Below are 23,576 nucleotides of genomic sequence, written 5' to 3'. Positions count from 1 at the left end.
CATGAAGATGGTGGTGATAAAAGCCACAGGATGGTAAGTACCCATGTTGATATTGTTCTGATTATTTCCATTATGTTGATGTTCAGACCACATTAAGCAGAGCAGAGTTCTGCTAGGAACTGATATAAGAAAATTATCCATATTGTAATAGATATTGGTATAATAACATTTAAAATAAATTTTAACCCTTCATGATTCACAAATCTTCTTTTTCCCATGTGTTCCAGCCATTATACCTTTGAAGAGAGGAACTGGGTAGGAGAGTGGTTTACAATGTAGGTTCTGGAACTAGATGCCTGGTGCAAATCCTGGCTGAGACACTTATTAGCTGTGTGACTTTTGAAAAGTTACTTAACCTCTCTGTGCCTCATCTTTCTCATCTATAAAATGGGGATAGTAATTACACTTACCTCATATAGGTTTGTTGTCATGAAATATTAGAACAATGCGTGACATATAATAAGCACTTGATAAATATTAGCTATGATGGTAAAGGTAATTCTTCAATCAAAATGTGTTCAAATTCTAATGTTATATGTCAATTATATCTCAATTAAAAATTTTAAAATATGCTCAAATAATTTAATATTTATTTGACAATATAGGGATTAGGAAGTGACTTTTATATTTATTGTTTCCTATGTAAATTGTTATCAAACTCATTCTGACAACATATAAATGACTGATAATAAGTCAATGAACTAACCTCCCCAGGACTATTAGTACTATCACTCAATATTTGGCTTGAGGAAAAACAATGAAGCATTAACTGTAATTTCAGGCATCTTAAAAAGGCACTTTGGCAAGACTCTGGGTGAGGTAGCATGCAATGGCATAGTGACATAGTGAAGAATCACCTACTTATAAGGATTCCAGATGACTGCATCAGGAATTCAGCAACACAATGCACGAGGGGAGAACCCTCAGAATGTCCCATGCAGGTTCTCTTTCAGGTGTGGGAGGAGGTAAGCGTTGTGGACTTTGTATGCTAGCTAAGCTGTTTGCACAGGGAATGAACCTTGCAACAGTATCCCCATTCCTTTACTGTTTATTTGTCCCTACACTCCCCTATGGCCAGAATCACTTATGAGCAATTGTACAGAATGCTCCCACCACTTCCATTGGTCACTTGGTTATTGCCCCTGGTTTCATGAGTCTGAGAAAGGTAAGCACAGATTGATGGAGAAAGTCAAATGTTATCTTAGAAATGAGATGCAAATCTAGTAAACAGCTAAAGTATCCTTTGCAGTGAAAAATAAAAATAAAAAATAAGACAAGGCTTCTATTCATTTTATCATGCCCTCTCTGAGAATAAAACATCTCCTCCTCCTTCATGTCTGACACTCATCCTCACCCATAGCCTCCTTCTATGGTTTGAACTATTTTTTCAGGAGTGGAAATAAATTAACTACATGCTGAGTCAGCTACAAGAGAATCCAGATTCCTTTATCTCAGAGGTAGATATTTGAGAGATGAATGGTGAGAGGTTGAAACAATATAAGTGTCTTGAGAGCAGACTCAATTCTTGCCTGTGTGGTTGCTTGATCTAATCAGTGAATGATCCAACCTAGACAGCAATCTTCCTTATCTGGGAATTAATCCTTGAGCCCCACTAAAGATTTGGAGACCTACTGTCATCAGCTAGAAGAAAAAGGTAGAAAGAATGCTGGCTTTAGAGCCAGAATGACCTGGGTTTGAACCCTAAGTTTACCTAGAAAATTTCCTTTATCTCTAACTCTCGGTTTTATATCTATAAAATGGGGATAGCGATTCCTCCCATCTAAAGTTATTGCAAGGGTTAGTCATAATATATGTTAAGGTTTTTGGCACATAGTTGCACACAATAAGGAGAGTGTTATTGCTGTGGTTCTTTCATGGCTGTTTATATTGCAGGTATTAAATTTTGTTTCTAGAAGCTTAGACTGAATGAAGACCTTGGCTTTATATAGTGCTCGTCATTTTATTTCCACTCAAATGAAATAAAACTCCACGATGGAATTTAGATGACAAAATGAACTAAAATTGCATAGAAAACTTCAGTTGTCCAGGAGGACATAACGAATGAGTTGTTTTGGATAAGAATGTTTTCCAGATAGTTTGAGGTTTCCTTCTTTAAGTGTAAGATACTTTCTTTTAATCACTTTGGATGCAAATCTTTCTAAATGTTATACTTTCCCAGACTTTTTTTAAAAAAGAAGAGTAAGGAGGAAAATTCGAATCCCTTTCTAAACCATTACTTCCACTCTACTTTGAGATTTTACAAAGATCCACAAATGTTAGAACTGCGTTCAGTCTAAGAGTAAACAAACTACATTACTGTCTCTGGTAATGTCTACAGGTTAAGAGTCTCTGGTGTTGTCTACAGGTAAAGACCCTGAGCTTTCATTCATGGATTATGTAATATTTATTTTGGTTGTCCAGGAACCTTGTTGCTTTTTTAATTCTTGGCTATGCCTTAGTTAGGAGATAATTGGAAATCTGAGTCCTGGCAAGGAAAGATGTTACTGTATTTAGTGTGGAAGTCTCATGATGGCCTTCCATCCATAAACTGGAAGCATCTGACATAAATGCCAAGTTGTAGCATAGTGTTTCCAAATTACTTCCAGTTGCACCCCAACCCCAGGTGTACAGCGTTACGTAGGGCAATGACGGGTAACCCTTTTGGCAGGATAGACAAACTGTGATTCATAAAAATGCTTACAAGAACATTCCTTTTAGAAATGTATTTAATAGGAATATGTTTTTAAACCAGTAAATAAAATATCTGCAGCTGTACTTAATCATTTTAAAACTTTTTATCACTAAAAGAATTTCAATTTGAGGCTAAAATTTTAGAAACTCTGTAGCCAGTACATGCTGAACTGTTTGATTATAATGCTACACCTTTGAGCAAATTTTGTTGTCCAGTAAGATTTCTGAAGCTGTTTTGGTCCATTACCTTTAAAAGTTTGTTTCAGAGGGAATCTTAATATTATTCTTTGATTTATATTCTCACAATTTAAATGTGTGAGTTGCATTATGAGTACTATACAACGAAATTAGTTCTATAATATCCAGCTGTCTGCTGGTAAGCCAACTCTCCAAGTAATAAATAAATAAACGAGCAAGTAAATAAATAACTTTTCCACCAGAGATAGCTCTTTGCATCTAAGTGTTGCCAAATTCTCTATATGAAAAAATATTTTTCAAAACATTCCAATGCTTGACATCATGTAGTCAATTACATTTTTCACTCTGCATCTGGGTATTTTGGGCTTATATAGATACTTCTTTGAGTATATGATAAATACCTGAAACAAATTGTAAGGGCTAATATAATAATTCTTGTAAATCTAAAAACTATGAACTCTCCTATGAAAGAGACTTGCATGCCCTGTGCGATGAAACCAGGCTCTTCACAAAACATCAGCACTCTTAATTTGCCCACTGCCTAAAGTATAGCTTCTAGGATGTTCTAGAAGCTATAAGAATAAAGAATGTTCTGAATCTTTAAATGCGCACTGAACTGTTCACTAAGTTTATTAAATGGAGGGGAAAAGAGCTGTCCAAGAAAATAAATAACAAGGGAGGATTTCATGAACAAGCACCCTTAATGGGTGACCAAAGTGGCTCTTTACGTAACTTCCCTTTTCCAAAGCTTGTATGCACCATTTTACATTTGAAAAAAAAATACTCAGAGCCTCTTGGCAAATAATTAGCTCATCATGACAAGGGTAAACAAATCACAGAGCTGACTATGGACTAAGCAGGAAATGAACAGAATTGAAAAACTATGAAATAAAAGGCTGCCCTTGTATAAAGAATTTATTCTAGCGAGAAGCTAAACAAGGACTTTTTGTGCTCTAGCATAATAGTCTTTCCTGTCTATTTCTCATCTTTTCGGTTAAGAGTTTTAAACTTTTTGTTTTGATTACAAAGTCAAAATCAGATTTGCCAAAAATGTATTTCATAAATGCTTCCTCTAAGTAGCTATTTATATTTCATACCTCATGTTATATAGGTTGCAAAATCAAATATACAACATGCATGTTTTATTGTAGATGAAAGGTAAAAGAAAATGCTTTGGAATGAAAAGAATTAAAGCATTGAAAAATTATCCCCAAACTGTCTCATTAGTAATCCTCACTCAGTATAATTACTCCATATGCAAATTTATTTGTTTCAATATGTTCACAATTAATCTTTTAGTAGTATAGTAACAATTAAAATCATTCATTCAATTATTTGAAAATTATCTTATGTGTTTTTTATATATATTTCACTTATAATTCTCTATTTAAAAATTTTTGACTTTTATTTTATGTATTTTTTTATACAGCAGGTTCTTATTAGCCATCCATTTATACACGTCAGTGTGTACATGTGAATCCCAATCTCCCAAATCATCACATCACCACCCCCACCCCCATGCCGCTTTCCCCCCTTGGTGTTCATACGTTTGTTCTCTATATCTGTGTCTCAATTTCTGCACTGCAAACTGGTTCATCTGTACCATTTTTCTAAGTTCCACATATATGCGTTAATATACGATATTTGTTTTTCTCTTTCTGACTTGCTTCGCTCTATAAGACAGTCTCTAGATCCATCCACGTCTCAACAAATGACCCAATTTCGTTCCTTTTTATGGCTGAGTAATATTCCATTATACATATATGTACCACATCTTCTTTATCCATTCGTCTGTTGATGGGCGTTTAGGTTGCTTCCATGACCTGGCTATTGTAAATAGTGCTATAATGAACATTGGGGTGCATGTGTCTTTTTTTTTTCAACTTTATTCTGTAAATTTATTTATTTATTTATGGGTACATTGGGTCTTCGTTGCTGTGCACAGGCTTTCTCTAGTTGTGGTGAATGGGGGCTACTCTTCACTGCTATGCACGGGCTTCTCATTGCAGTGGCTTCTCTTGCTGTGGAGCACAGGATCTAGGCACACGGGCTTCAGTAGTTGTGGCACACGGGCTTAGTTGCTCCACGACATGTGGGATCTTCCCTGACCAGGGCTCGAACCCATGTCCTCTGCATTGGCAGGCAGATTCTTAACCACTGCGCCACCAGGGAAGTCCCACATGTCTCTTTTTGAACTATGGTTTTCTCTGGGCATACGCCCTGTAGTGAGATTGCTGGATCATATGGTAATTCTATTTTTAGTTTTTTAACGAACCTCCATACTGTTCTCCATAGTGGCTGTATCAATTTACATTCCCACCAACAGTGCAAGAGGGTTCCCTTTTCTCCACACCTTCTCCAGAATTTGTTGTTTGTAGATTTTCTGATGATGCCCATTCTAACTGGTGTGAGGTGATATCTCATTGTAGTTTTGATTTGCATTTCTCTAATAATTAGTGATGTTGAGCATCTTTTCATGTGCCTCTTGGCCATCTGTATGTCTTCTTTGGAGAAATGTCTATTTAGGTCTTCTGCCCAGTTTTGGATTGGGTTGTTTGTTTTTTTAATATTGAGCTGCATGAGCTGTTTATATATTTTGGAGATTAATCCTTTGTCCATTGATTCATTTGCAAATATTTTCTCCCATTCTGAGGATTGTCTTTTTGTCTTGTTTATGGTTTCCTTTGCTGTGCAAAAACTTTGAAGTTTCATTAGGTACCATTTGTTAATTTTTATTTCCATTACTCTAGGAGGTGGATCAAAAAAGATCTTGCTGTGATTTATGTCAAAGAGTGTTCTTCCTATGTTTTCTTCTAAGAGTTTTAGAGTGTCCGGTCTTACATTTAGATCTCTAATCCATTTTGAGTTTATTTTTGTGTATGGTGTTAGGGAGTGTTCTAATTTCATTCTTTTACCTGTAGCTGTCCAGTTTTCCCAGCACCACTTATTGAAGAGACTGTCTTTTCTCCATTGTATATCCTTGCCTCCTTTGTCACACATTAGTTGACCATAGGTGTGTGGGTTTATCTCTGGGCTTTCTATCTTGTTCCATTGATCTATGTCTCTGTTTTAGTGCCAGTACCATATTGTCTTGATTACTGTAGCTTTGTAGTATAGTCTGAAGTCAGGGAGTCTGATTCCTCCAGCTACATTTTTTTCCCTCAATACTGCTTTGGCTATTCGGGGTCTTTTGTGTCTCCATACAAATTTTAAGATTTTTTTTTGTAGTTCTGTAAAAAATGCCATTGGTAATTTGATAGGGATTGCATTGAATCTGTAGATTGCTTTGAGTAGTATAGTCATTTTCACAATATTGATTCTTCCAATCCAGGAACATGGTATATCTCTCCATCTGTTGGTATCATCTTTAATTTCTTTCATCAGTATCTTATAGTTTTCTGCATACAGGTCTTTTGTCTCCCTAGGTAGGTATATTCCTAGGTATTTTATTCTTTTTGTTGCAATGGTAAACGGGAGTGTATCCTTAATTTCTCTTTCAGATTTTTCATCATTAGTGTATAGGAATGCAAGAAATTTCTGTGCATTAATTTGTATCCTGCAACTTTACCAAATTCATTGATTAGCTCTAGTAGTTTTCTGGTGGCATCTTTAGGATTCTCTATGTATAGTATCATGTCATCTGCAAACAGTGACAGTTTTACTTCTTCTCTTCCAATTTGTATTCCTTTTATTTCTTTTTCTTCTCTGATTGCCATAGGTAGGACTTCCAAAACTATGTTGAATAGTGGTGAGAGTGGACATCCTGGTCTTGTTCTTGATCTTAGAGTAAATGCTTTCAGTTTTTCACCATTGAGGATGATGTTTGCTGTGGGTTTGTCATATATGGCCTTTATTATGTTGAGGTAGGTTCCCTCTATGCCCACTTTCCAGAGAGTTTTTATCATAAATGGGTGTTGAATTTTGTCAAAATCCTTTTCTGCATCTATTGAGATGATCATATGATTTTTCTTCTTCAATTTATTAATATGATGTATGTCATTGATTGATTTGCATATATTGAAGAATCCTTGCATCCCTGGGATAAATCCCACTTGATCATGGTGTATGATCCTTTTAATGTGTTGTTGGATTCTGTTTGCTAGTATTTTGTTGAGGACTTTTGCATCTATATTCATCAGTGATATTGGTCTGTAATTTTCTTTTTTTGTAGAATCTTTGTCTGGTTTTGGTATCAGGGTGATGGTGGCCTCATAGAATGAGTTTGGGAGTGTTCCTTCCTCTGCAGTTTTTTGGAAGACTTTGAGAAGGATGGGTGTTAGCTCTTCTCTAGATGTTTGATAGATGTTTGATAGAATTCACCTGTGAAGCCATCCAGTCCTGGACTTTTGTTTGTTGGAAGATTTTTAATCACAGTTTCAAGTTCATTACTTGTGATTGGTCTGTTCATATTTTCATATTTTCTATTTCTTCCTCATTCCTTGAAGGTTATACCTTTCTAAGAATTTGTCCATTTCTTCCAGGTTGTCCATTTTATTGGCATAGAGCTGCTTGTAGTAGTCTCTTAGGATGCCTTGTATTTCTGCGGTGTCTGCTGTAACTTCTCCTTTTTCATTTCTAATTTTACTGATTTAAGTTCTCTCCTTCTTTTTCTTGATGAGTACGGCTAATGGTTTATCAATTTTGTTTACCTTCTCAAGGAACCAGCTTTTAGTTTTATTGATCTTTACTTTTGTTTCTATTTCATTCATTTCTGCTCTGATCTTTATGATTTCTTTCCTGCTAACTTTGGGTTTTGTTTGTTCTTCTTTCTCTAGTTCCTTTAGGTGTAAGTTTAGATTGTTTATTTGAGATTTTTCTTGTTTCTTGAAGTAGGCTTGTATACCTATAAACTTCCCTCTTAGAACTGCTTTGCTGCATCCCATAGGTTTTGGATCGTCGTGTTTTCATTGTCATTTGTCTCTAGGTATTTTTTGATTTCCTCTTTGATTTCTTCAGTGATCTCTTGGTTATTTAGTAACATACTGTTTAGCCTCCATGTGTTTGCATTTTTTGTTTTTTTCCCTGTAATTCATTCTAATCTCATAGCGTTGTGGTCAGAAAAGATGCTTGATATGATTTCAACTTTCTTAAATTTACTGAGGCTTGATTTGTGACCCAAGATGTGATCTATCCTAGAGAATGTTCCATGCGCGCTTGAGAAGAAAGTGTAATCTGCTGGTTTTGGATGGAATGTCCTATAAATATCAATTAAATCTATCTGGTCTATAGTGTCATTTAAAGCTTCTGTTTCCTTATTTATTTTCATTTTGGTTGATCTGTCCATTGGTCTAAGTGAGGTGTTAGAGTCCCCAACTATTATTGTGTTATTGTTGATTTCCTCTTTTATAGCTGTTAGCATTTGCCTTATATACTGAGATGCTCCTATGCTGGGTGCATATATAATTATAATTGTTATATCTTCTTCTTGGTTTGATCCCTTGATCATTGTGTAGTGTCCTTCCTTGTTTCATTCTTTATTTTAAAGTCTATTTTATCTGATATGAGTATTGCTAATCCAGCTTTCTTTTGATTTTCATTTGCATGGAATATCTTCTTCCATCCCTTCGCTTTCAGTCTGTATGTGTCCCTAGGACTGAAGTGGGTCTCTTGCAGACAGCATATATATGGGTATTGTTTTTGTATCCATTCAGCAAGCCTGTGTCTTTTGGTTGGACCATTTAATCCATTCATGTTAAGGTAATTATCGATATGTATGTTCCTATTACCATTTTCTTAATTGTTTTGGGTTTGTAGTTGTAGGTTATTTTCTTCTCTTGTGTTTCCCACTTAGAGAAGTTCCTTTAGCATTTGTTGTAGAGCTGGTTTGGTGGTGCTGAATTTTCTTAGCTTTTGTTTGCCTGTAAAGCTTTTGATTTCTCCATTGAATGTGAATGAGATCTTTGCTGGGTAGAGTCATCTTGGTTGTAGGTTCTTCCCTTTCATCACTTTAAGTATATCATGCCTCTCCCTTCTGGCTTGTAGAGTTTCTGCTGAGAAATCAGCTGTTAACCTTATGGGAGTTCCCTTGTGTGCTATGTCATTTTTCCCTCACTGCTTTCAATAATTTTTGTCTTTAATTTTTGTCAATTTGATTACTATGTGTCTCGGCTTGTTTCTCCTTGGGTTTATCCTGTATGGGACTCTCTGCACTTCCTGGACTTGGGTGGCTATTTCCTTTCCCATGTTAGGGAAGTTTTCGACTATAATCTCTTCAAATATTCTCTCAGGTCCTTTCTCTCTCTCTTCTCCTTCTGGGACCCCTATAATGCGAATGTTGTTGCACTTAATGTTGTCCCAGAAGTCTCTTAGGCTGTCTTCATTTCTTTTCATTCTTTTTTCTTTATTCTTTTCCACAGCAGTGAATCCCACCATTCTGTCTTCCAGGTCACTTATCCATTCTTCTGCCTCAGTTATTCTGCTATTGATTCCTTCTAGTGTAGTTTTCATTTCAATTATTTTATTGTTCATCTCTGTTTGTTTGTTCTTTAATTCTTCTTGGTATTTGTTAAACATTTCTTGCATCTTCTTGATCTTTGCCTCCATTCTTTTTCCAAGGTCCTGGATCATCTTCACTATCATTATTCTGAATTCTTTTTCTGGAAGGTTGCCTATCTCCACTTCAGTTGGTTGTTTTTCTGGGGTTTTATCTTGTTCCTTCATCTGGTACATAGCCCTCTGCCTTTTTATCTTGTCTGTCTTTCTGTGAATGTGGTTTTTGTTCCACAGGCTGCAGGATTGTAGTTCTTCTTGCCTCTTCTGTCTCTTTATCTTATGTTTAACTAACATGTGAATGTGAAATTCCCAGTAATTTACTCTGGTCAATGAGGTAGATATTAAAAACCACTATATGTTTAAATAAACCTGGATATGTAACACCATTTAAAATTAAATTTGATATAGTTGGATAATTGGTTACACTGCTATATCTAGCATGTGTTAGAGCCTCTTACATGATTCTTAGAAAATTATATTGGTTGCTCTCATTACAGTTGAACAATGTGTTCTGATTATGGCTTCTCCATTGAAGTGGCCCTAGAAGAAATCTAGAAGTGAAATCCATGACAACCAGTGCACCAGCATGTAATCTACTGTTAACTGGCCTGTGAGCCCCTCAGGGTCTCAGGCTGTCTTCCTTACATTTGTGCCCTGGCACCTAGCCCAGAGTCTGGAACATAGATGATGATGATGACAATCATTACTGAACTAAACTGAGGGACTGAGGACCAGATTGGAAAGTAAAGACCATGTGTTATTTTCCACCTGCTCTGAAATGTATTAATTTTCCTGGTGATTGTGAGCAGTTACCTGATCTTACTACCAGTTCTTACCCCCTTTAGAATAGATTCAGTCTTTCTCACGTGTATTAAGAGAAATTAAGAACACAAGATAAATCATATCAGAAGTATGAAGTTCATTTCTTCATAAATGAAAGAGGTTATGTTAATTTAAAAATGGCTTGGGGGGCTTCCCTGGTGGCGCAGTGGTTGAGTCCGCCTGCCGATGCAGGGGACACGGGTTCGTGCCCCGGTCCGGGAAGATCCCACATGCTGCAGAGCGGCTGGGCCCGTAAGCCATGGCCGCTGAGCCTGTGGAGCCTGTGCTCCGCAACGGGAGAGGCCACAGCAGTGAGAGGCCCGTGTACCACCAAAAAAAATAAAATAAAATAAAAATAAATAAATAAGTAAGTAAGTAAGTAAATAAAAATGGCTTGGAAAGGAAATAGCCAAAATACTAAAGTATATCAGCACAGGTTGCCATAGCATTGGTTAGGTGCCAGACGTTTTACATATATTTTTCAGTCCTCAGAACCTATCAAAATGATAATATTGTTGCTAGAAAATGATTATATTATCTTAAGTTATGAATGAGAAAATTGCGGCTGAAAGGGAGTTTAAGAAATTTTCCCAAATTCACACAGTTAGCAGGTGGTACAACCAAGAAATTTCAATTCTTGCCCGCAAACTCATGTACTTTCTCCCACAGTCTAGCAGAAGAAAGTATCATTAATCATACAACTTCATAAATATTTTAATTATAGTATCATCACAATTCTTAATTAAATATTTGTGAAATTATATGATATATATCAGAGATCAGGGAATGAGTAAACTGACCTATAGGATATGTTTATCCAGAGAAAGAGGAAGAACTTCAAAAGTTCTCTCTCACCCTACAAAGAATATCACATTTTGTCCTTTTGAGAGCTTATGAATGCCATTTGCTACTATAGGAATTTCCTATAGTAGAATCACAGTTGGAACAGTGGAAGTATTATGTCCAGAAACATCATTTTTTAACTTCATGAGATCACAAAGCATGAAGCATTGAATAAGGGTCATCATGCTTGATTCAACATAGCTTTAGTCAACAACTTGCCATGAGAATTTCAGTCAACAGACAAGGTTTAACCTGAGAGGGCAGATCTCCTTATCAGTCCTGTTTGTGCTTTGCTACCAAAGCTATTTTGCAACTTTCCAGTGATAATTCATTATGTTTATTAGCAGAGACTCTTCCTCATAAACTCTTTTTTCTTTTTGACTTAGACTGGAATAATATTATTATTCACAGGAAGTTATTTCAGCTTTTAACATTTCTCAGCTCCTGATAATTTTAACACTCAAATCCTTTTTATCAATGGAGTGAAAGTTCAGCCTATTAAATATTGGTTATCAGTGTCAAAAGGATATCTTTTGCGGGGGAAAAAAAGATACAACAAAGTCCCGTGTTAAGCTTTTCACTAGCACAAGGGTCACAAACTTAGATGCCTACAGAAGCTAGGAGGGTAATTCAATGAAAAACTTAGTCCAGTAGGGACTGGTGATCAGATAGTTAGTGTCCTATCTGAAGGGGGCAGCCAAATCTCAGATCCAGCCAAATTCTCTGCAGGAATTTGATCCAGTGTCACCAGATCTCCAGGTTTTTATTTGTTGTTGTTGTTATTCTTTAAGAGAAACCAGCAACCTGATTCTTATATAATATCTCCATATTGTTAATGTTGGCATTTAATATGTTTTAATGCCATGCAATTCTAACAAACATACACATAAGTTTAGACTTTATGACCTTGCTTCTAGACCATAGGACCTTAAATCTTAAGAGTTCAATAAACATTCATTGAGCACCTTCTCCATGCTAGGTACTGTGAAAGGCACCAGAGATACTAAGACAAATACAATCCAGCACCTGTCTTTGAGTCACTCATATTCTAGTGACAGAAATGTGCATGGTACAAATAATTATTATCTAGTAGGAAGAAATAAAATTAATCATATAATCTCACATATATCAATACTTAATTATAAATTGTGGTGAGTGCTGTAAAAGAAAAAAAAAAACCAGCACAATCATAGATGAGGGAAGAAGTAAGCTTACACCTGACATCTGAAGGATGAGCACACATTTATCCAAAGGAAGAAAAGGAGGAAGAACACTCTAGGCAGAGGGGATAATATCTACAAAGACCCTGAGCTAGGATGTAACTTGGCACTTCTGGGAAACTAAAAGGAGACCCAAGTGTGAATGATACATAGTAAACAAGGGGAAAAGTCACACACGTTGAGAATGGAGAGAGAAGTAGGGGTAGGTCATAAATGGACCTGTGGTCAATGTTAAGGATTTTGAGAAATAAGAGGCCATTGTCAGGATTTTAAGCAGGAAAATGGCAAAGTAAGATATGGGGTTTTAAGGGATCATTCTGTCTACAGGCTGGGAAATAGATTATGAGGGTCCTCTTATGCCAGAATCCCAGTGACCAGTTAACAGACTAATTCTGGAGTCTAGGCTTGTCCTAGAGTGATGCCTATAGAGATACAGAGAAGAGTGCAAACTTGGAATATATTTTAGACATAGTAAATTGCTGTGGAGTACAAAATATGCATGACATAGAGATACAAATGGAGATGATACTGGATAGGTAGATTGGGCAAACTCATGAATAACTTCAGCTGCCATAGTAACAAACTTAGTCTTTATCCTGTGGGTGAGACAAAAGTTTGATGGAATGAGTTGACACAGTTGGATTTGTGTTGACCTAATAGTAACCTGATTCAGTCTCCTGTCTTCAGTAAAGACTTTATGGTCCATCCATAACTAGTCTTTTTTTCCCCTATGCTCTAAGCTTAATCATCTACAAAAATTGGCAGCTTCTGAGGGTATTAAAGTCCATCTTTGTTTCCTATCTCTAAAGCAAATGAAATCATGACTACAATATTACTTCAAGTTTGGTTGTATTCTCTTCCATACACAGAATGGTGTCCTATGGAGAACATGTCAGTGAATCTAGATGTACATATTCAAATCTTCTATCTTATGACTTCCATACTCAGAACCTCATGTGGTACAGCAATGCATGTTGCTGCAGCCTAAACGCCCCATTGCTGATGGATGCATATTCCTCGTTTCCCACTCCCATCTGGAGAGCCCAAATGTATGCTGATGCCATGCAAATTAACATGAGTGTTTCTGAGTGGAATAGATTTTCCTGATGATGTGCAATTAGACAAGGGTAGCTGACACTACTACAGCATAAACTATTTCTTATAGAAATTCAGCATCTCAGAGTCTGGCTTTTGGACATGAGGGACCATATTTACCCTTTTGCTTAACAATTAGACAGGCAGACAAAATAACATGAAACAGTTTTCAGACATTGAACAATAGACAATGCAAGAGAATGATCCATGAGGGAATAACAACAAATGAGGTGAGCCCTCTGCCTGGAGAGAGTTTCCAGGGCACAGCACAATGAGGGTGAATCCAAGCAGAGCCCAGCAGTCTCTTTGAGTTGAAGAAATAGAGTTTAGATTCTGGGTAGCCCATAGTATCTGGAACCTGTGATTTGTAGGGCAGAGTCCTAGAGAGAATGGTACAGCTACAGAGAAAGAGCTCTTGTGAATTCAGTGAGAGGTCCTGTCAAGTCTTCAACTAAGTACTAATATGCACATGTATGTGAGGAAAGTATTAATGGTAAGGTAAATACCACCAAAAAGAAACAGACAGAACAATCCCTAGACCACACACAGGGTCAGGAATAGTGTATGTTCCCACCATCAAAAGTGGAAAGACCTCCTAATAAATGGGTACTGGGTAGAATCACCAGAAGGAACAGAAGTTGGACAAAATTAGTCTAGACTATAGGCCGCTCAGGAGATGACAAAGCTTTAAAAATAAGACTTGAATGTATAAAATTGATTCCAAGTGTCTGAACTATGTGTCAGCATAAAATCCAATACTTGTTACAAGAATGCAACAAAATCCCAAAACCAACATGTAAAACTCACAATGTTAATAAAAATTAATGTGTTCAAAAAATCAGGATAATCATTACCCGTAATCAAGAAAAAAATCAATCAATAAAAACAGATCCAGAAAAAGAACATACACACACTACTATATATAAGATAGAATACCAACAAGGACCTACTGTATAGCACAGGGAATTCTACTCAATATTCTGGGATAACCTGTATGAGAAAAGAATCTAAAAAAGAATGAATATATGTATATGTATAACTGAATCACTCTGCTGCACACCTGAAACTAACACAACATTGTGAATCAACTACATTAAAATAAAATTTAAATTTAAAAAAAGAAATGATAGTACTAGCAAGCAAAGACATTAAGATAGCCCTTATACATATTCTCCATATGTTCTAGAAGGTAGAGAAGAGTATGAGCATGATGAGGAGAGAGATGGAATGTTAAAAAAAACAAAACATAAATGGAACCTCTATAGATAAATACAATAGCTGAAATGGTAAGTACACTGGATGAGATTAACAGCACATTAGACACTGGAGAAGAAATATTGGAGAACATTAATACATAATGATAGAAACTATCCAAAATAAAACATGCAAATAAAATGACTGAACAAAATGAACAGAGCTTCAGTGAACTATGGGACAATATCAAGTGATCTGACATATGTGTACAGTAAACCCTTAAACAATGTGGGGATTGGGGCACCAACCCTCCACACAGTCGAAAATCCATATGTAACTTTAGTCTGTCCTCTATATCTGTGGTTCTGCATCTGCAGATTCAACCAACCATGGATGGTGTAGTACGTATTTGTTGAAAAAAAAAACACGTGTAAGTGGACCTGCACAGTTTAAACCATGTTGTTCAAGGGTAAACTGTAATTAGAATCCTAGAAAAGGAAGGGACAGAAAAAAATATTCAAAGAAATAGTGGCTGAAAACTTTCAAACTGTGATGAAAACTATAAACCTACAAAGTTAGGAGGCTTGACAAAACCAAGAAGAAGAAACGTGAATAAAAGCACACCAAGGCACATCATAATCAAATTGCTGAAAACCAGTGATGAAGAGAAAATGTTAAAAACAGTCAGAGGAAACAAGTCATAGAGAGGGGGCTTCCCTGGTGGCTCAGTTGTTAAGAATCTGCCTGCCAATGCAGGGGACATGGATTCGAGCCCTGGTCCGGGAAGATCCCACATGCCGTGGAGCAGCTAAGCCCGTGTGCCACAACTACTGAGCCTGCGCTCTACAGCCCATGAGCCACAACTACTGGAGCCCATGCTCCGCAACAAAAGGCGCCACTGCAACGAGAAGCCCGTGCACTGCAACGAAGAGTAGCCCCTGCTCATCACAACTAGAGAAAGCCTACGTGCAGCAATGAAGACCCAATGCAGCTAAAAAATAAATTTAATTAATTAATTAATTTTAAAATAAAGTCACAGAGGAAAAAAATAGAATGATAGCAGATATCATTAGAAACAATGCGAGCCAGAAGATAGTTAGGGACATCTTTAAAGTACTGGGTGTGGGGGGATGGGGACAATCTGTCCACTTGACATTCTACACCAAGGAAAAATATCCTTTTAAAATGAAGGCAAAATAAAGACTGTTTTAGACATACAAAGCAGGAACAATTTCTCATTAGCAGACCAGGAAAAATAAATGTTAAAAGAAGTACTTTAGGCAGAAAAAGATTATATCAGAGAGATATTTGGGGCCACAAGAAGGGATAAAAATTCCAGAAATGGGTAAGTATGGAGTAATTTTTCTTCATTTTTAATCTCTGAAAAAGATAGCTGATTATCTAAACTGGAAAGCAAAAAATAATGACAGTTTATTATGGGGTATATTATACATGTAGAAGTGAAATGGATGACAACCATAGCACAAAGGCTGGGAGGGGGAAGATGGAAATATACTACTGCAAGTTTCTTATAATATAAGTAAAATGGTATAAGATCATTTGAAGGTAGACTATGATAAGTTAAAGTTGTATTTTGTAAGCTGAAGGGCATCGCCAATAAAACAAAGCAAAGCTAATAAACCAATAGTGGAGATAAAAGGAAACATAAAAAATACTCAATTAATCCAAAAGAAAGTAGGAAAGAAAAGAAAATAATGGATAAAAGCCAGATGCACAAATAGAAAACAATAGCAGAATGGTAGATTTAAACCCAACCATATTAGTAATTATATTAAAAGCAAATGGGAAGAACACGACAACTAAGAGATTTTAAGATTGAATAAAAAGCAACACCCAACTTTAAGGTGAACTCAAGAAATCCACTTTAAAGACAAAGATAAAAAGTAAAGGATTGGGGCTTCACTGGTGGCGCAGTGGTTGAGAGTCCACCTGCCGATGCAGGGGACGCGGGTTCGTGCCCCGGTCCAGGAAGATCCCATGTGCTGCGGAGCGGCTGGGCCCATGAGCCATGGCCGTTGAGCCTGCGCGTCCGGGGCCTGTGCTCCGCAATGGGAGAGGCCACAACAGTGAGACGCCTGCGTACCTCAAAAAAAAAAAAAAAAAGGATTGAAGGTATACCATACTAACTATAATCAAACACAATGGATGTGTCATTCCATTTATATGACAATGTAGGAAAGTAAAGCATAGTGACAGAAAGTAAATCAGCGGTTGCATGTGTCCAGAGAATAGGGGAAGGTATGGCTACAAATGGCACATGGAAACTTTTTGGAGTGATGGAAATCTTCTGTACCTCGATAGTGATGGTAGCTATAGAACTGTACTTATTTGTCAAAATTCAGCAAATATTGTACTTAAAATTGGTGAATTGTATTGTTTGTAATTTATACCTTAATAAAGATGATGAAAGGAAGGGGGATGGAGTGAGAGAAAGAAGTGGGGAGGAATAAAGAGGAGAAGAAAAGGAACAGGGAGGAGGGAAGGGAAGAAAAGAAACTAACCATTTGTTTTCAAAAACTACAGTCACTTCAGTAAGAGTGGTTTCCACTGGCCCTTTACTCCATTATGTAAAACATTTTAGCCCTTTTTTCTGATCCTTATTTTCTACCCACATCTACAGTCTGATGGTCTTACCTTCCACCTCAAGAAACTTATTGACTGTTGTACTAAACAAAGATAACTGTATCCTAAAGAGAAATTCTGGCACCAGCGATGTGAAACTTTCACCTGATTAAATGAGGAATGCCTCAGAAGAAACTGCCCTTCCCTCTTGCTATCTATGACAACTAACTCTGCCCTTCCTGACCTCACTTGCTCCATCTCTCGCCACATCTTCTCTTTGTTGTTGAAAGCCCCACCCAACCCTCTGCACTGCTTTTACTCTTCAGCATCACAGTTCCCTTTCTTCAATAAGGAAGACCATTTCTATATCCTCCCCCGTCTCCCACCAGTACGGAAAGTTGAATACACATGCAAGTGTTACTAGTGGGCCTTTGGGTACACAAAGGACCAAAGTAAGGCATGTAAACTTCAGACGGTAGATATATTTTATACAAGGACAATTAGACTGCATATAGGATAGACTCTAAGACTCTGGGGAAAGAGTTGGGATAATCAGATGGTGGAGATGTGATAAACTGATAAAACAGGGCTAAGGGTGGCATCAGTTGGAAAGAAGACATGAAATGCAGAGCAAAACAATATATAAACAGATCTGAGTGTTCTTATAACCACTTAAACCCATGCTAACAGGCAATTAAGTATAAGATATCTTACCTACAGACTGGGAGAAAATATTTGCAAATGATGTGGCCAACAAGGACTTAATCTCCAAAATGGGCAAACAGCTCATACAACTCAATAACGGTAACAACAAGAACAAAAAAACCAAACAACCCAATCAAAAAATGGACAGAAGACCTGAATAGACACTTCTATTCCAAAGAAGACATACAAGATGGTCAATAGGCACATGAAAAGATGCTCAACATTGCTAGTTATTAGAGAAATGCAAATCAAAACTACAATGAGATATCACCTCACACCAGTCAGAATGGCATCATTTAAAAGCCTACAAATAACAAATGCTGGAGAGGGTGTGGAGAAAAGGGAACCCTCCTACACTGTTGGTGGGAACATAAATTGGTGCAGCCACTATGGAAACAGAATGGAGGTTCCTCAAAAAACTAAAAATAGGGCTTCCCTGGTGGCGCAGTGGTTGGGAGTCCACCTGCCGATGCAGGGGACACGGGTTCGTGCCCCGGTCCGGGAAGATCCCACATGCCGCGGAGTGGCTGGGCCCGTGAGCCATGGCCACTGAGCCTGCGTGTCCGGAGCCTGTGCTCCGCAGCAGGAGAGGCCACAGCAGTGAGAGGCAAAAATAGAGTCGCCATATGATCCAGCAATCCCACTCCTCGGCATATATCTGGACAAAATTCTAATCTGAAAAGATACACACAACCCCAATGTTCATACCAGCACTATTTACAATAGCCAAGACATGGAAGCAACCTAAATGTCCATTGACAGATGAATGGATAAAGAAGATGCGGTATATATATACAATGGAATACTACTCAGCCATAAAAAGGATGAAATAATACCATTTGCAGCAACATGGATGGACCTAGAGATTATCATACTAAGTGAAGTCAGACAGAAAAAGACAAATATCATATGATATCACTTACATGTGGAATTTGAAATATGATACAAATGAACTTATTTACAAAACAGAAACTGACTCACAGACATAGAAAGCAAACTTATGGTTACCAAAGGGGAAAGGGGATAGAAGAGGGATAAATTAGGTGTTTGGGATTAGCAGATACAAACTGCTATATATAAAATAGATAAGCAACAAGCTCCTACTGTATAGCACAGGGAACTATATTCAATATCCTGTAATAAATGATAATGGAAAATAATATATAAAAGAAGATACAGATATAGCTATATAATTGAATCACTTTGCTGTATATCAGAAACTAACACAACACTGTAAATCAACTGTACTTCAATAAAAAAATTTAAAAATTAAAAAAAATGTCTTGTCATACATCACAGAGAAGATTTAACCCATCTTATTCTGAGATGATTTTCTGGTCAAAGGTGATTCACTTATCTGATTATATTTAAATAATAATTATTTAGATACTCTGGAAACTTAGCTTGCTAAATTTTAAGTAATGTACTAGTAACATTTCTTGTTCACTTCAGATCACCATGGATCAAAGCCTTTATAATTACATAGACATAGAAGTGAATATATGTGAATCTTTCCAAATAATGAAGGCTTTCTATAGAAAGGCATATATATCTTCATAGAGAACTTATGTTCCCCCAGACTTGAGAGTGATGAAAAAGTTGTTCTCAGAAACTATCCAGATGTTTTCACAGCTTTTACGTCTCCAGGTGCTTCTTACCCTGACCACACATTCCCTGTGGAGAGGATGGATGATTCTGTAGCTCCGGGTCAAGAATATACCTATGAGTGGAATATCAGTGAGGACAGTGGGCCCACCCACGATGACCCTCCATGCCTCACATATATCTATTACTCCTATGAAAATCTGGTACACGACTTCAACTCTGGACTGATTGGACCTCTGCTTATTTGTAAGAAAGGTAAAAAAAAAAAAAAAAATCAAAAGAGCAAAGATGTTGGATTGGTAAAGATACTATAATGGAATGAGGCTTGGGAGTGTCTTGGTATCTTTTCGTAAATCAAGCAGAGAAGGGTGCAGAAATCAGATCATCATTTGACACTGATATTTGAGGATTTGCAATCTTCCTCTGTTTCTTAAACCCCTCCTTCATCTCGGTCCTGGGAGTCTCTCCCAAGTAAATCTCTGTCTGAGAGTATGTTCTGCTGCCGTGCCCATATGATCCGTAACATTTACCTCAAGGCCAAGTCTTTTTGAAAGTATACAGCAGTCCATACTCTGCTGAGAGTACTTGGAAAGAACTTTGAGTAATAGATCTGAGGTTTGGGTTGGTAATTTGGTCTATAAATACACAAAACTCCAGGTTCCTTTCTTGTAAACAAGCTGAACACTTTGAGTGGTAGGTTTCAAACACACTCAACTGACTTTATGAGAAATTTCATTGGCTGGGATTCTTAGGAGCAAGCTTGGACTTTTATTTTACCCCAAACAAATTCATCCCATCTTTCATTAAAACAAACAACCACAACAAACTGCACTGTGGGAGATAATGTGATGGATTCACCATCTGTCTATACATACACGCATACCATACCTACATACATTCCTAATTCATTTATTCACTATACAAATACATATTTTCATTGCCTGGTATAGAAGATACTGTGATGACACCGAAAAAATTTTAAACTTATAAAAGTCTCTTCTTTCATTTTACTATCAGGTGCATTTTTTATTCATGAGAGTGGATTAATCTTGACCCTCTCAACCAATTCTCTAGCGTCCCATTACACGTACTAGCAAGATGGCTATATTAAACTTGGAGTGTGATGCGTTGACCAAATGAGCTACGGTACCTATGCATTAACTTATTTTCTTTAACATAAATTTCTTTATTTCTCTTTGGCTGTGTTGGGTCTTTGTTGCTGTGCACAGACTTTTTCTACTTGGCGGCGAGCGGGGGCTACACTTCATTGTGGTGCGCAGGCTCTAGAGTGCAGGCTCAGTAGTTGTGGTGCATGGGCTTAGTTGCTCCACGACATGTGGGATCTTCCCAGACCAGGGCTCGAACCCATGTCCCCTGCATCAGCAGGTGGATTCTTAATCACTGCACCACCAGGTAAGTCCCTGCATTGACTTACTGACACTGGAAGAAATGGATACTTTTACTAAAGCCTTGACAGTCACCACATGTTTTCTCTCTGTGCCAGATCAAATTTACTTTTAAAGCCCCATTCCTCAAGGCTATCAGGTGCCAGAAAGAAACAAGGTGGCACCAGGATTTTAATAAGCCTTCAATCATTATTACTTGACAGATGCTATCTTTATAAGAACACTTTACAGTTGACATCATTATGATTGGCTGCTTATCTTAAACTCTGTTATCTAGGAATAGCTAACGAGAGCCTTCTATCTGGGATGCTATTAAAAGTATGTCTTTTTCACAGGCACCCTAACTGAGGATGGGATACAGAAGATGTTTGACAAGCAACATGTACTGATGTTTGCTGTGTTTGATGAAAGTAAAAGCTGGAACCAGACATCATCCCTAATGTACACAGTCAATGGCTATGTGAATGGGACAATGCCAGGTAACACATGGGCTGTGTACTATCCAAAAATAGTTGAAGCACTGATCCCATTGTTTTCCTAAAGGCACTAGGGTAGTTGACCATACTCACTATTTTTTAACTCCTAATCTGAAAGGTAATGTAATCTAATTCAGTGGTTCTCAAGATTTAATCTTTTTTTTTTTTTTGCTTTTTTTAACTAACAAGTACAACAGACAAATTAGAAGCTACCTAAGAGAAGGAGTGTGCAGTCTTATTACATGTAGTGCTCCGAGCAGGTTTCACCTTGGCCTACATCTCCAGGAAGACATCCAGGATATCAGCTTAGTCTCCTTCAGTGAGTTGTGTGGTCCCTGCTGCATGGTGACCATGTTTTCTTCCAGAGAGGAAGCCCTACAAAACAGAGTTCAAGGCCAGTCCTCAGCAGGAAGGGTCAGCAGGAAGAATGCAATGAAGACACTTACAGTGAAGATGAACAGGAGATTAGGAGAAATATCCAACATACAAAAATACTACTAGCATTTCAAAACATGGTAGATGAGTAATATTCAGTGGCATATGGGATGTTTTTCTCTTTTCATTTACATGTAGACTCTTGTGAAAAAGCAAAATCATAACAATTGTTAAGAGAGAAAAAAAAACTGATCCCCACCTAAACCACTTCTACTTCTCTCTGATAGAAATGACCTAGAACCAAAGATCCTGTGGGGGAAAAATGGGAAAAATGAAAATATTACTTTATTAAATAAACTATGCTTCAAAACACTAAGTTTCTCAGAGGCTGCTTTCTATATCTGAAAATCACAAATGGCTTCTCTTACTAAAAATAAAACTTGTGAAGAGTTGAGGTCTGGACATTGCTTTTAAATTGTATTCCGTTTCATTTGATTCTATCTTCCCACCCAGGTCATTACAAATATACTAAGATGACCCTGGGTTTTGTTTTGGTTTTTTTTCTTTTTTTTTGCGTTACGCGGGTCTCTCACTGTTGTGGCCTCTCCCGTTGCGGAGCACAGGCTGTGGATGCGCAGGCTCAGCGGCCATGGCTCACGGGCCTAGCCGCTCCCGCGGCATGTGGGATCGTCCCGGACCGGGGCACGAACCCGTGTGCCCTGCATCGGCAGGCGGACTCTCAACCACTGCGCCACCAGGGAAGCGTGACCCTGGGTTTTGATTCAGAGTTTAAAAACTTAGTTAACTGAGTCAGCACATCTGAGTTCACACCTTGCTCACTTCTCTACCTTAGTGTGGCTTTTAGCAGTTAGTTGTCTCAACGTGCTTTCGTAAAAAAATGGGTTAATCATCTATCCTGGTGCACAGGGTGTTTAAGAAGTTTTTTACAGATAACATAGCATGTTAGCTACTATGGGCCTTAGAGGGGAGTGGTCAAAAGAGAAATTGTATCTGTGTCCTGGCAAAGTAAATCATCCATCTAAATATAGAGAAGGAGAAGCCAAAATAACCCATATGAAAAAATAAAAATTAATAACTCTATCAGGGCATAGAATTTATGAATTTATAGTTGAAAAAGACAGAGTAGCTGGGGTCGAAAGTAGCCGGTAGTAGAAACTGAGAAAAGTTAATGCTTGTAAAACTGCCTTATGGGGCAGTATAAATTGAATAAATATGATAAACGCTAATACAGATGTATGAAATGCTCAACCCAATCTATGCATTGATTGGAGGCAGACAAATTCTTCCACCAAAGCCTCCTACCTTCCAGCTTCTTGTTCTCACCTGTGATACTAGGAATTGGTCTTGTTACAATGGTCTGAACAAGACAAGCCCTTAGCCCCTCTTTGGGTAAGGGACTGATTCATGGCCCCACAGTCTAGTATCGAGTGATTATAGATCTGAAATTTAAAACCCAAGCCAAGGATAGAAGCCAGAGGTTGGAATCTCCCATAGAGTGAATCAGCATTTTCTGAGTCACTGTGGGAGCAAGAAGGAGCCAGACAGCTTTTGTACTCAGTTCTCATTACTCCATCCATGAAACGCTCCCAGTGACCCAGTATACTGAGGATTTGTCCACTGCATTTTAAGGAGATCCTATAACCCACACAGTAATTCACTGCCTTGTCATTAAAAAAATCAACCAGTGGGCAAAGAAACAGTATAAAATCCTTAAAGCATCTTCACATCTTCTTCCTGTTAGGATCAAGCCCTTTTAGGATTAGAGGTTTAGGCCCTTAAACTCAGCCCTGTTGGAGGTTCTGGCAACTCCCTCCAGCTGAGTCCAGATTGGTACTAGAGTGACCAACTAC

At 37.6% G+C, this 23,576-nt stretch overlaps 1 protein-coding gene across 3 annotated transcripts in view; it reads left to right on the top strand.

The window, feature by feature from the left end:
- The window catches only part of F5 (coagulation factor V), an 86,719-nt gene that overhangs the window by 13,558 nt on the left and 49,585 nt on the right, over positions 1–23,576 (top strand). For all 3 annotated transcript variants that reach the window (XM_060033702.1, XM_060033717.1, XM_060033711.1), the window contains exons 4-5: positions 19,491–19,703; positions 21,190–21,333. In XM_060033702.1, the coding sequence (XP_059889685.1) occupies positions 19,491–19,703; positions 21,190–21,333 (357 nt within the window). The remainder of the gene's footprint in view (positions 1–19,490; positions 19,704–21,189; positions 21,334–23,576) is intronic.

This window comes from Delphinus delphis, chromosome 1 (genome assembly GCF_949987515.2).
Source record: "Delphinus delphis chromosome 1, mDelDel1.2, whole genome shotgun sequence".
NCBI classification, from domain to species: Eukaryota; Metazoa; Chordata; class Mammalia; order Artiodactyla; family Delphinidae; genus Delphinus; species Delphinus delphis.
The sequence above is the reverse complement of the archived record's forward strand: the minus strand, read 5'-3'. Positions and strand labels throughout refer to the sequence as shown.